Source organism: Cibotium barometz, chromosome 29 (assembly GCF_041138505.1).
Source record: "Cibotium barometz isolate CiBa-2024 chromosome 29, ASM4113850v1, whole genome shotgun sequence".
NCBI lineage: Eukaryota > Viridiplantae > Streptophyta > Polypodiopsida > Cyatheales > Cibotiaceae > Cibotium > Cibotium barometz.
In genome coordinates, this window is record NC_141074.1 from 45245624 (window position 1) to 45263112 (window position 17489).

Genomic DNA, 17489 nt, shown 5'->3' on the forward strand with positions numbered 1-17489 from the left:
AAAAATTATCCTTGGAATCCATGGTTCTAGACTCAGTACTCCCAACACCACCTCCCCAGCCCCGCCACCTTGGTTTTCAAAAACCTGTCACCTCTACATGATCTAGTACTCTCATATCTACCCACCTCAACTAAAATAGGTGGGCCCCAAGAATAGGAAGAAAACCAATTTCCACAAGGGATTGTAACATGGGAGGACAAAGAAGCCTCATCAAAGCATCCAGAAGCTGCCTTCGAAAGAACAAGAACCAAAGGAGGCTGACAAGCGCGAAAGGAACGAAGAAGGTCCCAGCCCCAGTAAGAGAAGGAGACTGGACTCTGAAAACATCCAAGGCACAAGGTCCTTTTTGGACTATATGGAGATGCCCGCGGATGCACATACATTCCTTGAAGAGATAATGGAAGGTCTTGACAACTTGCTACTACAATTCCAGTTCCATGAAGCATACAATTCAGCCTCTACTAGCTCATCTTTACAGTGGTCACCAAGAACAAAGAGTGTGGCATTATCATCTCTTTACTACTCATTTACCGAATGACAAGCATGCAGAATTATGGAAGCATATCTAAGACAAGACAAACCAGGTGCAATCCCTTAAAAACTAATTAACTGTAGCACTCAAAGAACATGCAAGGACATCATCCTTAAAGGCTACCGAAGAACAAGAAGAAAAGCTCACAACCATGGAAGGGAAAAATCAGCTTTTGAGCAAGACCATAGTCAGAAAAACAAAGGAGAGTGAGAATATCAAAGCTCAATTAGATCAATCCAAGGAACAACCATTCCAAATTAAAGAAGAGGGTACACCGACCAAATCCATGAGCTAAAGGAAGAAATTGCTACCTTGGAACAAAAGGTAACTACCCTCCAAACAGAACGAGAACAACTGAACAAAGAACATGCAAATAAACTAAGAGACCTCAATGAGGCTATAAGTGCCAAGACAAAGGCAATGGAACAGATGCTGATAAGCCACCAACAAGTTCCTGAGCATGTAAACCAACAACTCCACAATAGCCAAACCTTGGCACATGAGCACCTACAGTAGGTACAAGAGGCTCAAGCGCAATCCACCACCCACAAGAGTGCTAAAGAAGAAGCTGACTGAAGATACACAGAACTAGCAGCTACTTGGGATGCAAGTGAGAGGTAGCCATCTCCCTCGGGGGGTTCACTTAAAAATATGTAAGTGTTCCATATGAGTTCATCAGGAGGGGTATATTAATTCAAAAAAGTTACAAAATTACATTAATGGGAGGGGTTTTTTAAACCAACTTTGAAAAAAAAAGGACATTTATGAAGAAAAAGGGGTCATTTTATTCATAAAAGTATGTAAGTGTAAGGGGTTTCTTAAATACCCCTTGAACACACGTGATACATAAAATTTCTTAGAGTTGAACCCCCAAGCCATCTCCACACTCTTCAATGACAAGGAATCCAAAATCTAGGAGCTGGAACGAAGGCTTGCCATCCAAGAATGCCCTCAAAGGAGTGACCAAACTGACAAGCTTCGTCAACTCACCGAGCATGCTTCGGGAGATAGGCTCTTTTTCGGTGACTCCTTGGGCCCCTCCTCAAATTTTAACTTTTTTAAATCTACACTAACACTCTCTCTCCTTCAATATGAAATTAATCTCACAGAAGAACTCAATTTAGAAGATCTAACCCTTATACATCAGAATATCAAGAGAGATGCTAACCCGCAGACACGCTAGTAATGGGAATATACTAAGGGGAGACATAATTCTTACTAACCCAACTAATATCTTCTTTTTCCAATTACACCCCATCGTGCTCAACCTTTGTAGTTGGTGTCAGGTGTTACAATACTCTATCATTCTGGATGACAGTGTTGACAAACTCGACCTGTTCATGCCAGATGACATGATATCCACACCAGCCAGCCTCTATGAGGATGTTGCTCGAAGCTACTAGTGGATCATTAGCCATGGGTGGGTTGAAGTTTATGAGACACACCAGTATCTAAATCTATTTGAATCCCCTTTATATAATTCTCTGGGTATTATAAAACTATATAAAAAGATACATAAACATTTGGAGGCAATTCTAACTATTGTTATATATGATTTCAATCATGAACATATTGAATATCCAACTATAGCCCAAGAAGAGATCAAACACCTCCCTGAGTTTATGAAAGCTGTGAGACCCCCACAACCTCCACCCAGTTCAGGGGAACAGCAAGAGGATAATCCAGGATCCTCAACCTCTGTAATGTACCCCATGTTTACTTCCCTTTCAAGTAGATTGGTAAACCCCTATCCTAGTGTATCTCCTTCTAACCAAACTGAGGCAAACTATATATTTTCTCGTTACTCTTTTACCCCTATTGAATTTCCCACTAATCCTCTCGACCTCGAGGAGTTGCCGATGGAAACTACTCTATCTCCACCCCACGACAGCTCAATGAGGTACGTAATCTACCTCCTTGTGATGATTTACAAGCTTTTACTGATGAAAATGTCATTGAGTCTTTATCAGCTTTTACTGATGAAAATGTCATTGAGTCTTTATCATCTTTGTATAATACGAGGGCTTCATATGAGCAAGGAATCCCCCCCTAAAGCCCAAATTGATGTTTAAAGTGCTAATGCAGATTACACCCTTTGAGCCAATGTGGAGAATCTTGCCAGAGGCCTACTCTACCATGGAATCCATGCATCAACCATATGTGCCATATCTTCTATGAGCCCCAATGCCCAACGTAGCGAAGCTACTACCAATGGGCGATGAAGGCACTTCGTGGGAAAATGGCAAGGCACACCAAACTAGCAAACCCACACTTGGCCAACCTGCTGGAAATCCTCATCGTCACATTTATGATTAGTTATGGTTTTCATAGGTAGCACAAGCAACATCCAGTCCATACAGAGGATCGATATACAACAATAGAAATAGATGATACCAACCCCCGCCTAGTGGACTTTGAAATACAACCTGACTGGCAAAAGGAGCATCTCACATTGCCAGAGTACAACTTTCAATACCAGTGCTCCCCACCAACACAAAGAGTAGACCCACTATATATGCCAATCAAAAGGAAGCTCACTCCTTTATAGTTCCACGAGGCAAAGCAACAAGATTCCCATGTGTGCTACAACTTCCCTCAGTTCTCGCCATCAACATTTCAAGATATAACCAGTCAAAGAAATCAGATATTGACATGGATACAAGCATAACGTAGAATACCAGATCCGGACATAGTGGCTACCATAAGATTTTTGAAGTCGATCATAGTTCTCATCGATCAACCAAAGGAAAGGTATGATGGATATGAGGCACAACAATTATGCTTTGACATGAATAGAGGCCGGATGAACATGGAATGATGCTTTATTATCATCACCTCATGTGTCTACCAAGATATATGCATGTCACATTCAAATGCATGGTAAACACCAAGTTTTGGACATCACACTCAGCATTCAAAAGAACCCTCAAAAAGCTTCAATCACACTGTAACTTCTACAGACATGAATCCGGTGAGCGACCAGGCCTTTCGACCTAGGTAAAGGTTCTAAGGACAGAACCTACATTAGGTAGGGGGGATGTTAATCCCATTTTGGATTAACAAAGATGCTTGTCCACTTGAGGACATTAATAAGTGTTATCTAAAGGCACTATAAAGGATGTACATTATGAGATACTGGCCAGCCAAGGCTTTAGTTAGTAAGTTTTGGGCACCCAAGTGTGAATAAGGACTAGTTGTATATAAGGCAATTTCTCATAATGGAAACACACAATCCCCCTTTGTGCTATAAGAGCTCTTCTCTTCTCTTGTGTATGAGAGAGAGAAAGTGTGTGTTGGTGTACTCTTGTGCATGTGCCTCTTCTATGCTTGTGTATGGGAGAGTGAGGATCATTTCCTTACATTGTGGTGTGAGAGACTGCGCAGTTTGACAGAGTGCAGGTGGAGATTAGAGGATTGGATCTTCCAAAAGCGAGCTAAGAGGGCCTCAAGGGACATGAGCTCAAAGCATTAGTAAGTACCCCACGATGGTAGTTGTCTTTTTCTTCTTCCAATTTTGAATGTGTGGGGTTCTCTTGGGAGGTGCAATAGGCCATAACAATAGTCACGGTGTGCTACAAATCTTATAGAATTTTAAAATTAGGCTTGTAGGGCCAAATGATAGCCCACACTAAGTAAAAATTTATAAATATAAGTAGTACAAGTTTTGTTGATATAAGTTCTCATGCTCCTTAAAAAAAGTCCTCTTCTTTTCCTCTTGTTCTCATGTTTTCCCTTCTTCTCCTATTTTTGTTCCTTGTATAGTTATTTTCCCTCGTCTTTAGGATTGTCTTACTTGGGTGGCACACTCTTCTCTTTGGGGTTGTCTTCCTATGGTATCTTTCCTCTATATCTAAGCAACTTTTAGCGTTGGTAGTCTTTAAGAACACATGTATTTAAATAAGGAATTGCCTTAGCATAAGAATATTACATTAAAAACACCATGCCCTTGATCCTTTATGCGTAGAGATTAATGCATGCTTTAAGCTTATACATAAAGCTTTAAGCTTATAAATTAAATCTCAATGCCTTTATGTATAGAGATTAATGCAGGTTTTAAGCTTATACATTAAAGCTCAATGCATAAGCTTATGCATAAATATATGCATGTATAGAGTATACACATAATAGATATGTTTTTTAAGTCCTCCAATAGATATGTATGTTATACACATAATGGGGCAGATTGGGGATAATACCCCAATCTATCCCACAAAAAACAAATTCTCTCAATGCCGCTATAAGCGGCGCTTATAGCATCAAAAAAATAATAGCGCTTACACCTCGACACTTTTCCAATTCCCTTTATAAAAACCACGCTATAAATGCCGCTACTCCCTCTTTCTCTTGTAGTGACTATGGCACAACCTCATGATGCCATGGATTTACACTTGAACATGGTTTAAATCCGTGGAATGACAGGGAAGTGCCTCAGTAGTTTTGTAGGAACCCTTTCTCCTTGGACATCTTTTTGATATTTGGATTTTCCACACTGTGGACATTGTGCAATACCTGCATGCTTGTGCCAATAGAGAACACAATCATTTGGACAAGCATGGTAAGAATTGTAGTCCATACCAATGGATTGTAATATGGATTTTGCACACGTACGATCCACAGGCATCTCGTTACCTTCTTCAAATATTTGATCTCTCAATGACCTATCATATTGACCATGATGATTTAAAAACGGTAAAAGAAAGAGATAAAAATGGAAAGGGTGATAGGTACTTACACAAAAAGTTTTGATACACGAGTATCGGACCATCCAAATATTGATTTCAAGTTTAGCATTGCGATGCATGTACCCAAAACATATATATGTACACCATGATACAGAGGTGTACGAGCCAGCCTATGTAATTCTTGCTCTTCTCTCAAGGCCTGCTCCATACATCGATGGGCACTCCCCATTTCTTGTGTTATTTCTCGCTCAACATCCCCTACGTCATGTAGGACGTCTATCATGTCATCCATGTCTTGCTCCTAATACACCGGAGAGTCCACCATAGTTTTTTCTTTAACATGAGGCTGAGCAGTACTTGCTTGTGTCGTTACCCATCTAGAACTTTGCTTAGGTTTCAAGAAGGTCCAAGCAATCGATCGGTTCATAATTTTAAGGGCACACATTTGCAACACCAAGTAAGGCATTAGATGCTCAACTAGAAATATACCATTTTTTTACATGCTCGTTGTAATTTTTTTGTCTTTAAGAGATTTGGTACTTACACTAATTGCAAGGGCACAAGAATTTCTCCTCTATGTTTGGGCGTTCCGATGTGTTTGTAGTGTTCATAGCATCCATGATCATAAATTTGTGTTTTTTGGGAGGGGGGGAATGACCCTTTATATATTAGGACATAGTCTAGTCGGCCAAAGTTTAAATTCTAACGGAAAAGGCATCAGGGCAGGAAATTTCAAAGGTTGCATATAATTTTTATGTATAATATTTTCCGTCGTCAAAATTATCGTCAAAAAATGTTTTTTTTAACACTGTTTTTGATGTTTTTTTTAACGCTCTTTTTGATGCGCTTCCGACATTTTCTCCGACACTAGAAAAAAGTACAACGACGTTGAACAACGGACTCTGTTTTCATCATTTTCATTGCTTTCATTTTTGTGGAGGAGGTAACTTGATCTCCACTCCCCCTTACATGACCTATTGGTTGTTTTCTCTCTCTCTCCTACATCCCTACACTCTCCTACACCGCCATCTTTCTTGCTTTCATGTTTTCTTACACTTGCATAGTGTTATAATCTATTTTTTAGGGTTTTTTTGTAGGTTGCATATCTCTACCATCTATCCCTAATCTCTCATAGGTAATCCCCTTTTTCCTCTCCCTAATCTCTCCATATTTATTTGATTTTATGCTTTTAAAATGTAGCTAATTAGTGTGGGTTTTATGCTTTTGTGATGCAGGAACTCTGACTAATCTTAGAGGTAAGCCCTATGATCTTATGCTTTCTTTTTTATATATTTGTCACATGTTCATATGCTCTTGCATAACTTGCATATCCACTTGCATAACCATATTCATGCACATATGCAGATGGAGGACCACATATATAGCCTGGAAATCACCCCCGACATTACCCCCCAACCAACTGTCCCACCTACTCCACATGTCATGAGCCTTGACCAGTTTTTTTTCTTCACTGCACAAGCCACCCCCAAGAAAGCAACCTTAGCTAGAGCCTATTTTACCCAAGGCAAATCGGGTGCAGGTCCATCGGCAACTGCGACCATGGTCACATCCACACCCATACCATCCCCTACTCAAACCCCCCACCCTCGGGTCGTTCCTCCAACTGCAAAATCATGGTTCGTGTTGTAGGGGTAGTGGTGGTGGTTGTGGCGGTAGTGCCACGGCGGATGCATGTACCCCTCTACAAGAGCGTCCACCCATACATAGTGTGACCGCCGACACTCCCATCTCATCACGTCAATCTAGGCAGCATTTTGGTAGTTGCCCTCTCCCAATGCAGAATCAGCATCTTTATGCGGTGCGGGAATGGAAGATAGCTCTTTACGATGTAGGTTATGTGATGCAAAATCGTGTGAGGGAGCTATGTGGCATAGTGTTTGCCCATGACACTCTGACCAAATTCCTCCACCTCCCATTAGAGAAGAAAACAAGAATTTGTAATCAAATCAAGAACGAGTTCAAGCCTGCCCCAGGTAGCGTGGATGTACCTAACAAGTGGATCTATGATCTGATGAGAGATTGTATGAAACACAAGAGGTACGATGTCACCCAAGCAGTGAAAACGGGGGGGGGGGAGGAAGCCTTGGTTTTGCAACCAAGAGGAATGGGATGAGGAGGTGAGGAAGCACAAATAAAACCCTTGATGATACGTGCAACAAGAGGAAGCAGGGGCGAGGCAACTAGAGAGCATGGGGAGCTCGCATCTCGGGAGAAGTGGATGGGACTCATTTTATGAGTATTTTGTAAGTATCCATGCTTTATGTAGTCTCTCATTTGTATGTCAACTAGTGTATAGCTGTATGTTTTTATTTATGTTTTGTTTTCATGTATCTCTCATGTATGTAGGAGAGGGTAGTTGGACGCCAGGCTACCGAGCTGGAGGAGCGTTATGCATTCAAGTATGGCACTTATGCCGTGCTTGAGCGCATTGAGGAAGATGGCAAAAATGTAGATTGGGCAACTATGGTTCAGTAAGTGCCTCATACCATATGCCAGTTTAAGGCTTTGGTAAGTTTGTATATGCTAATTTGTGGGTATTGCATTGTTTGCAGAGAGCAATACGTGAGCCTCCCTGTTGAGGCTGGTTCAAAAATTGGACACCAATTTACCTCGCATGTTATGCACATTTTTGGAATTTTGTAGATCTTTTTTGCACCCCTTTTGGGCATGTATAGTTCGCTTGCATATGAGGAAACTTTTTGTATACAACATTTATGGTATAAGGATTGATATAAGCAAAACTAGTAACAATGTATCTTTGTGGTTTGATATCCAGTAATGAAACTTGATTTTGTATCAATATATCTTTGTTTGCCTTAATTCTTTAAGTTTGTGTAAAACCTCAGTTGAATACAAATGCAATAAAGTCTTTACATATTTGGCATAATGTTGCATCTAGGTATAGAACTATACCTGGATGTACCATTATGCCAAAAAAACTTTATACCTGCATTCGTCAGAAAAATCATCGGAATGGAAGTAAGAATTTGCATGCGTTCATCAGAATTTAAGTCAAAAATTTCTTGTGTCCGTTGGTATATGCCAAAAAAACTTTATACCTGCATTCGTCAGAAAAATCATCGGAATGGGAGTAAGAATTTGCATGCGTTCATCAGAATTTATGTCAAAAATTTCTTGTGTCCGTCGGTATATGGTCGGAATAAAACATCGGTATATACATCGAAAAAAGTGTCGAAAATATTTCATTTCCAATGTTTATTTCGACGTGTATTGTGACATCTTTTTCAACAATGTTTTCGATGATTTTATAGTGACGCTTTTTTTGACACACTTATAGATGATCACAAATTTTACAAGAAATTCTTTTTTGTTGGAAAATACGTCGGTATTTGCTTGTCTTGTAGTAGTGCGGCACGGGCGGCCATTGAGTAAATCTATCATCTAGTGTGTGCTAAAATACTAGTATACATGTGAACTTGATGCCGACATTACACTTAGCACGTTTATCCCTCGTTCACATCGTGTGCAACACATTAGAGTGGAAAAATCATAAGTTATGCATGAAGTGGGAAAAACTGCTCGAGCAGACAAAATTACAAAGTGCTCCAAATTAATAAAACCTTTGATGCTAATCACTCGTAATGACTCTGAATGCTTCGAAGAAAATCCAGCGTGGCCTATCGAAGCCATTCACCCAGGTAATCGCCACCATAAATGGGGTTAACAAATCGACTCAAAGTCCTTGTGATCTCCACTGATATCTGCTTCATCATAAGCATTTTGAATATCATTTGCACTCAACACCCCTCAATGTCCTTCATGATTTCTTTCTTGAAAACATCACAAATTCTCTTATAATTGGGATCAAAAATAATGACCAACATGTCTTTCTTCCTAATACAAGATTTAAAAAAGTCTATAAACATAAGTTTAAGCATTTCCCGATACATCAATCAAATAGTTTATGAAATGCAACCATAAAAGAAAGTGTTAGTTGTAGAACTCTAGTGTAACTTATTCGACACTCAATCATTTACCTTGTAGCCATGATTCTCCTTTTCCTAGCACTACCGCCTATTATAAGGCTATCAATTTTTTGATAGCTCTGGTGTTCCCTTATACCTATTCAAGTGTTTTTCAAATGGTGAAATTTGGCTTTAAGCTTATTTAATTTATCTTGTTTCTTGATTTGCATCTCCTTCTCTTTGTTATTCTCTACGTCTTACACTTAATTTATCTTGTTTCTTGATGCAAAATTTGATGTGTGTGTTTGTTTAATGTAAGCCTCACCATACACTGCTAGATGTTTACAATATCCTAGAAATCTATTTTTTCTATCACCGGTGTGACAAACTAATTTAGTTAAATCACTAAATGGTGGGTTACCTAAGGTCAATGGGTCGCGTGAATAGAGCACACCATTAACCCATGAGTCTACATGTTTCATTCCCTTAGACCTAAGTGAAAAAGTGGATGCATTATCCAATGTGGTTGTCTTACATAAGGACCCTTGATCGATGCATATTCCTCTTCTACATGAATATGGATATTTATCTTACATTTTTTTATGTTATTCATATCCTCCAAGGGAAGTATGGTTCAACCTAAGGTTAAGAATGAAAGAAGGATCATGGTAAGATTAAAGTAGACATATAGATGACAAAATTAAAAATCATATGAGATATTTTTCATATAGACTACAAGAAGCTAGTTGTGGACTAAAACTAGTAATAAAATTTTATATTTTGAAATTAGTTATGGTTATGAAGTCATTTTTAAATGAAAAATAGGCTAATCCTTACAGTGCCCTTTTTGTAGTCCATATTTTTCCTAATGGTTTAACCAAAATTGGTTATCAATCTATTCTTAATGAATGGAACTAGCATAGGAGGAATGGCCTTTACATATGACTTCTTATTAGAGGGTTGGTTAAAAAATCACAAGGATCTCAAAAATGGTCCAGCAAAAATGAAAATCCTGATTATACTTGTGAGAATTTAAAGTAGCGCTGCCATGTCCAAGCACAATCTAGGCCATCAAGATGACCAAGCAATGCACCACCACAAGCACAACAAGGTGCAACTCTAGCCTATATATGGCTCTTCAACTTCCCATGTTTCCACACATGAGATAATCCACACCAACACACCTTACAATCATTTGATGCTGGAATTTTCACCCCTCTCTATTCGAGCCACCCAAAGATAGAAGCGAGGGTCGCCCAAGACCAGAAGCTTGAGCGCTCTGATACCACGTCAAAATGCATAGTAGCGCCATCCCAATTCATGGTCTCGGGCCACTTCCCTGCTTGCAAAATTGGAGGGGGATAATGGAGGTGAAAATCTTACTCGGGGTAGTGGGGATTCCAAGATGGAAAAAGGGAGGCCAACTAATCCCACATAAAAAGGTAGTGTGGAAGATGAAAGGGTATATATATTCCAAAGGGACCCCTCCTATCGGTAAGATGGAAAAGGGAAGGCCAAGTAATCCCACATAAAAAGGTAGTGTGAAAGATGAAAAAGGGACCCCCGGACTATTTTTAACTCCCCCAAGCATATCTTTTATGGAAGATTGGAGGGTTGGTTAGGCAGGGTGGGGACTTGCCTTAGCATGCCAGAACCTCTGTAAGCCCATGCAGACATGTGTACCTCTCCAAGTGTGCTAACGGCTCTAGAAAGCACACTGGGCACATATGTTAGCCAGCCATGTATGTTATGCATGTGGTGTGGTATCATGACACATCATGGGCGGTGTGGCAACTGTTGGTTTCCAAGAATATTGCCTATACTATGAAATTTTACAAGCTATGGAATTGAGGTTGGACGATGCATGAATGGACCTCCTAAAAAAGGTCAAGTTGAATCATAGGAAACATCCTTACACTAGTGGGGAGCCCACCACCGCCGCCCAGCTCGCGGGCGGCACCACCATCTACAACCGCCATTCTTTCGTCAGCGTTCCGTACCTTATAGGCTACATCCATAGAACTACCTTACACGCTACACCAAGTTTATCATATTGATGGTGGATAAGCTATGTCTATCACTAAACAATGTAAAAAAACATTTACTAAATCCACAATCAAGATAGAAAATAAAAGGGGGTTCTTCTAATTATTGGTCTAGTTCTATTATATTGCTTCAATGTATTAACCAATGAGAACAAGTTCTTGCATTCTCAAGCATAGTTGCTTCTTGAGTTTTCTCTTTACATAAAAGCTCTTAAGTTCAAGAGATTAGAAGCTCCAAAACATGTGACATATACATGCACTCGACACTCATCAATTTCTATGAGTATCATGTGATAGATAAAAGCTCTGAAGTTCAAGAGATTAGAAGCTCCCAAACATGTACATACATTTGACACTCACTTTCTATGAGTATCACTATAGATGAAAGCTCTTAAGTTCAGGAGATTAGAAGATCCCAAACATGTGACATGTATATACATTCGAAACTCATGAGTTTCACGATAGATGATGACAGTATCATGTATTGATGGTGGTGTTGTATATTAGTTCATGTTACATTCCCAAAGGGTGTCCTTATAAGCTTTTGAATGGTAGAAGGTTCAATTACACCTCCTCCAAAACCAATGGCTTTCCCATAGCAACCTATTCTGACTAATGTGCACACCTTTGGTTTCGGGCACCAACATCAAAGCGAAAAGGAACATAATGATAACCCATCCGCTAAAGAAAACGAAGATGGCAAATTTGAAAGTACAAAGCATGGTCAAGAATGTCTGAGCGATCAAGAACTTGAAAAACATGTTAACGAAGACCACCACGCTTTGCCCTGCCGATCTCATCTCAGGAGAGAGCAGCTCGCTTGGCAATACCCACGAAAGAGGACCCCATGAGACTGAAAATGCCAACACAAACAAGCACACCATAGCCACCTCCAACACGCTTGCATTGTGAGATAGCGTTGTTGCCGTGCTTCCTTGGAGTCCCAGTCGAAAAATGATAGTCATCACCACCTAATCATTTCATTACGTAAATAATTAGCATGAACTTAGCAACAATTAATGCTGCTTATTCTAAAAACAACTAGTTCATAACACCCAATTGAGTCTCTATAAGGATGCATAATTAGTTACCCCAAGCACACCAACCAAGTCTGCACAGCTTGCAATGCACCCTTATCACCAACTTTTTCCTACTTTGTTATTTATATGATCATCTCTCATTTAAGGACTTGGTTGATTAGTAAGACACTTTTTTAAGTATTTCCTTTTTTGCTAGGCTAAATAGTTAGTTCACACATAGACATGGTCTTTATGTTATGTATGTGATCACAATATAGGCCATTTTGGACTTTTGCTTATGTTATACAATTTTATCTTCTTCTCTTTTCCTTCAACAAACAACTTTACTTTTAAAACATAGGTGCATACATTTATATGAACAAATAACTTTTTATTTGGGAAAAAAAAATTAACTTCATAAGTGCATACATTTTTCTAAACAAGGAGCTTTAATATAAAAAAACTGATAAATTAAAACATACATGTCTGTAACATTGATCTAAACATGCCATGTTCTTTCATGTCAAAGAGATTACCTGAGCTGTTATCATGAAGAGGCTGGGGACGAGGAGGAGAATGCGACGGCCTGCTATATCAACTAGATAGAAGAAGATGCAACTTCCAATGAGGATGACGGTGCCTGTGATGACGGCAGAGTAGAGTGCGGCGGAGTCCTTGAAGCCAACAGTCTTGAAGAGGAGGGGGCCATAGAATATGATGGCGTCGCTGCCGGCCATCTGCTGAAACAGAGGAAAAGAGAACGCCATCGCCAGTTGGGGAAGGTTGCGACGCTCGAACAAGCTCTTGAAAGAGGCTTGCTCCGCCCTACTGCTCCTTAGCAGGTCGTCCAGCTCTTTTTCTATTTGGTCGGAGCTTCCTCTCAGCTTGGAAAGCACTGCCTTCGCTTGCTGCAAGTGGCCCCGCTCTATCAAACTCATGGGGGACTCCACCACCCACAGCGCTGCCAAAGTTAGCAGAACTGCCGGAACTCCAGCCGCCCCTAATGACAGGCGCCATCCCCATGGATGAACTTTGGAAGCTGCGAAATTCACAAGGTTGCCTATCAGGAGCCCAGACACGACGTTCAATGAGAAGAGCGCCACCAGTCTCCCCCGCCACCTTGGTGGTGCAATTTCCGACAAATACAACGGTACAGCCTGTGGTAGTTCACCATACATCCACTCATTATCAAATTCTAGTAATATATATTGATCATAGGTTAATTCTACTAATATTTATTGATCATAGGTTAGTTTTCACTTTAGATATAATTTGATTCCAGGGCACTTTCAGCTTTTACTAGTGCTCCACTTTGCTTTTATTATTGCTAGCTTCCTGTTGCTATCCCACTTTATTATTGAGGGCCAGCAATACTAAAATATACTGACGAGCTTATGTTTTGCAAGGTTCAAACCTTAGAAAGTGCAATTGGCCCCCTTCCCTATGATTATGTAGCGAAGTCTGCTCCTCCTCTTCCAAACGTGTTCTAGCACTTTTCTTTTGATAGTGCCAAGGACTAGACAAGTACATAACAAAAGGATTTTAGGCTTGCACATGCACATGGGGATGGGCCTAGGGACATGGGACTTAGGAGCGCTTACATATGCGGTGTTACGACATGAGGGCCTTGGAACTATAAAAGGCATTAGCCCTAGGATGATGGTAGACTTTGCATGTCATTTTGATATTGGATATCTTTAGACTTCTCTAGCTTTCTCTCTAATCTAGGATAATCAAAGTTAATTAAGCTAATCTTAGGCTAATCTAGGTGTAGCTTTCTTGCACAGTGGCGTACACACACCACCACACACACATAGAAAACAAACATTGAGCAAGGGGTGGGGGAAGTTGATTTTAATTGAGGGACTTATCTGTCACATGCAATGCAACATGAGTTTAAACACAGTTGTTTGATGTAATTAATTTACATGAAAATGTTATACAAGGATTATTTAAAATACATGCTTACACGCACATATATTTTTTTTAAGAAAATAGGGGTATTTTGAAGACATGCGCAATGCATGTGGTATAAAAAGTTTTGCAAGGGGACAACCCCGTGGAGCAAGCAGTCTATCCCCTTTTCATCCAGTAGCTCTCCAAGGAGACACACTAGGTCCGAGAGAGAGAGAGAGAGAGAGAGAGAGAGAGAGAGAGAGAGAGAGGTTATGTGTGTAGTATGAAAGAGATAGAGGGTCTATACCAGGGTTGAAATTTGTAACCCTGCCTTGGCCCTTGGATTTTAAAAAGTGAATGCCTGTACAAGGTACCGTGGCCTTCAAGTAAAACCCATTACTCAGTAAATTTTACTTTGGATGGCCTTTTTTTGAAACCCTAGGGTTGAAGGTGGGTTGCATTTGAAGGCTGAAAAGGGCTTTGGAGCCCACTGCAGCCTTCAAATTTCAGCCCTGGCACTGTGTACGACGATAAAATGTGTATACACTTGTGTGTGTGTGTGTGAGTGTGAGAGAGAAAGAGGGAGAGAAATATTCTCGAGCTCATCTAGTGCACAAAGCCTATAGACGCGAGAGAGAGAGAGAGAGAGAGAGAGAGAGAGAGAGAGAGAGAGAGAGATTAACGTAGGTAGAATAAAACACGAGGACATATACAACCAACGGTGGGACTTGAAATCCATTAAGAGAGAGAGAGGAGTTCCATTAAGAGAGAGAAATGCAAGAGGACACACTTGCAAAATATGTAGTGTTGCTATCGAGGAAAGGTTTTAGTCACGTTTTTTTAATCAAAAGTTCTTTCAAAACCTTATAAGGTTTCAAAACCTTATAAGGTTGAAATTAAATTAGCTAGTTAGTATGGTCCTCTCCAAAAGTATAGCCTAATCACGGTATAGCCGTTAACCCACCATTGCCCGCCTAATCATCTCTAAGCCTTGAAAAGCTTTTGGGTGAAAACCTCTTGTAAGCCTGAAAAGCTGAATGGGTTTGGGTGAAAGCTTACGTGATTAGCAAAGCCGATGCCGCAACCCAACAACACCCGGCCCGCAAGCAACATGCCAAGGTTCTGCGCAGCACTGCCAAGGATCGAACCCACGTCGAAAAAAAGGCCTGCAGCCAGCATGGAGCGTTTCCTTCCAAAGCTTTTGGTCACCTTGGACGCTAACAAGGTTGCCGGTAGAGCTGCAAGATACAGCGATGAGCTATACAGCTCCAACACCTGATTGTTGTACTTGCAGAAGGCGTCGGCTTCACTTGCAGCTTGCTTCTCTCTAAGCACCTTCGGATAGAACTTCTCCAAAAATCCATTCATAACGGACGTACCTCCTGTCAAGTTTTCGAGCCGCCATAGTATGAGTATGCTTAAGCCTTAATCGACGCCAATATAACCTAGTAATGATACAGTATAAGTTCTATTTATGTTGTATGCTTAAGCCGTAATCGACGCAAATAACACCTGGTAATGATACAGTATGCTTAAGCCTTAATCGACATTATACGCTAATCTTATTCTACAGTACCATTAGATGTATGTTGTATGTTTAAACCCTAATCGAGGGCAATATCATTCCTAATCGACGCCAATAACACCTGGTAATGATACAGTATGCTTAAGCCTTAATCGACATATTTACACCCTAATCTTATTCTACAGTATCATTGATCTAGCGCCCTGATGTCGCCTTTTATTAAGACCTTGCAATCAGTAACAAAATTGCAGCAATCTACTTGAGTTTTGAGAGGAGAGGAGCAAACCAGCAACGGAAATATCGTAGCCATAGATGAACCCTCCACAAGAGGCCATGATGCACGTAAGCAAGACGTAAAAAGTGAGCTCCTCTTTTGGATCCATGAGAGCCTTAGGAGTGAAGGTGAATGGAGCAGAGATTTTAGGGTACTTACAATGAGAAGGTTGGAAGGTTTTCATAAGAGCTCATTCTCTTTACCTTACTTAATGTGTCCGCCACCTTCACTTTCTTAGTTGCAAGGTGATCATTGCTCCTTTCTTAAAAAAATAAAAATGTTGCTCTCATACTTACTTTTCAAGTATTCTTGATTTTTTTTTTTTTACTATCCCATGAAATAAACGTGTCCCTTGGAAAAAGAAAAACTTTGGATCTCACACTTAGTATCACACAATCTAAAGCAGTGCTGGAGAAAAAAAAATCCCATCCAGTGAGAAAAAAGACAGTTGGAGGACAATTGGTTTCCCCTATTCAAAATCTCATTTTATTAACCGATTTTTATCACTAAAAGCCTGTCAATTTTTATAAAGACAAGAGTATATTCAATCAGTTTTTTTTTTGAATTTTAATCCGTGCAAAATACACTAAAGGATGGTTTTTTTCTAGCACCAATCTAAAGCACTTTCATCCCAATAAAGGTATTATGCTTCTCAATCATAATTATTTCCACACACTCAATGTGCTTTAGCATTTCTACATAATGAATACAATTACTTTTCAATCATTGCCCTTTTTTTAAGGCATACAAGGCTCTTTCCTTTTTCCTTCCAACCTTGTTCTATTATCTTTTTATTTTTTCAATAGAACCTATCTTATAGTTTACCATTTATTATTTAAGTGAATAGTGGAAATTTTAAAAAAATACTAGATTCTTTCCACTGTGCTTTCCAATCCTCCAATTTTCAAGCCTCACAAAATATTAATTTGGAGATTTTTTTAAGACCTTTATTATGTATTGGTTCCTAAAAGTATTTTATACCTTGCCTACATAATTTGTGTGGCAAATCAGCATCACCAGTTTTTTTCATATTTTTAAGCGATTATTATCATGTTTTCTTTCTAGATGTTGACACTAGGAGTATTAAAAACTATAGTTTCTCAATGGGTTCTCTCAAGGTAGAAATAAAACACAAACTTAGTTGCAAGAGCCTCACTTCTAAAGGATGATTTATAGCCTTCTTTTTTTATTTTAAAAGAGAATGTTGAGGGTCAAATATGATTTGGTAGGAATTATCATTATTGTCGATTAATGTGCATAATATTATTTGTTAGTAAGGAGAAATATTTGACATCTTTAAATGATTTCTTTAAGGATAGGGATGTTTCCTTTAAAAGTGGTGGTTTTAAGCAAATTTAACAACTTTTACCCACAAATAAACGATTTAAAAATGATCCAAACAAGACTCTTTAAAAAAAACATTGACAATCTATGAATTGGTCTAAATTTTAGGGTACAAATACTCATGCAACAAATAAAAGTGCATGTTTTCGTGATTCTAATAATAATTCAAAGATTCAAATGATTGTGCTTGATCATAGTAGTTTTTGACAATTTCTACACAACTCG

At 39.5% G+C, this 17489-nt stretch overlaps 1 protein-coding gene across 1 annotated transcript; it reads right to left on the minus strand.

Annotated features, from left to right (window-relative positions):
- Positions 1-11459: 11459 nt before the first annotated feature.
- Positions 11460-16153, minus strand: LOC147622249 (sugar transport protein MST4-like). Its single transcript, XM_086823357.1, has 4 exons — positions 15933-16153; positions 15181-15503; positions 12762-13382; positions 11460-12177 (listed from the first exon to the last, which is right to left on the minus strand). Exons 1-4 carry the CDS (start codon positions 16102-16104, stop codon positions 11767-11769), a joined length of 1527 nt encoding a protein of 508 aa, XP_086679483.1. The 5' UTR covers positions 16105-16153; the 3' UTR covers positions 11460-11766.
- Between the last annotated feature and the right edge of the window lie 1336 nt (positions 16154-17489).

Coding starts and splice junctions, on each gene's coding strand:
- LOC147622249 (XM_086823357.1), bottom strand. CDS start 16,104: ATGAAAACCTTCCAACCTTCTCATTGTAAGTACCCTAAAATCTCTGCT. Junction 15,504..15,932: donor CTACGATATTTCCGTTGCTG/GTTTGCTCCTCT, acceptor AAAACTTGACAG/GAGGTACGTCCGTTATGAAT. Junction 13,383..15,180: donor GCATCGGCTTTGCTAATCAC/GTAAGCTTTCAC, acceptor GAACTACCACAG/GCTGTACCGTTGTATTTGTC.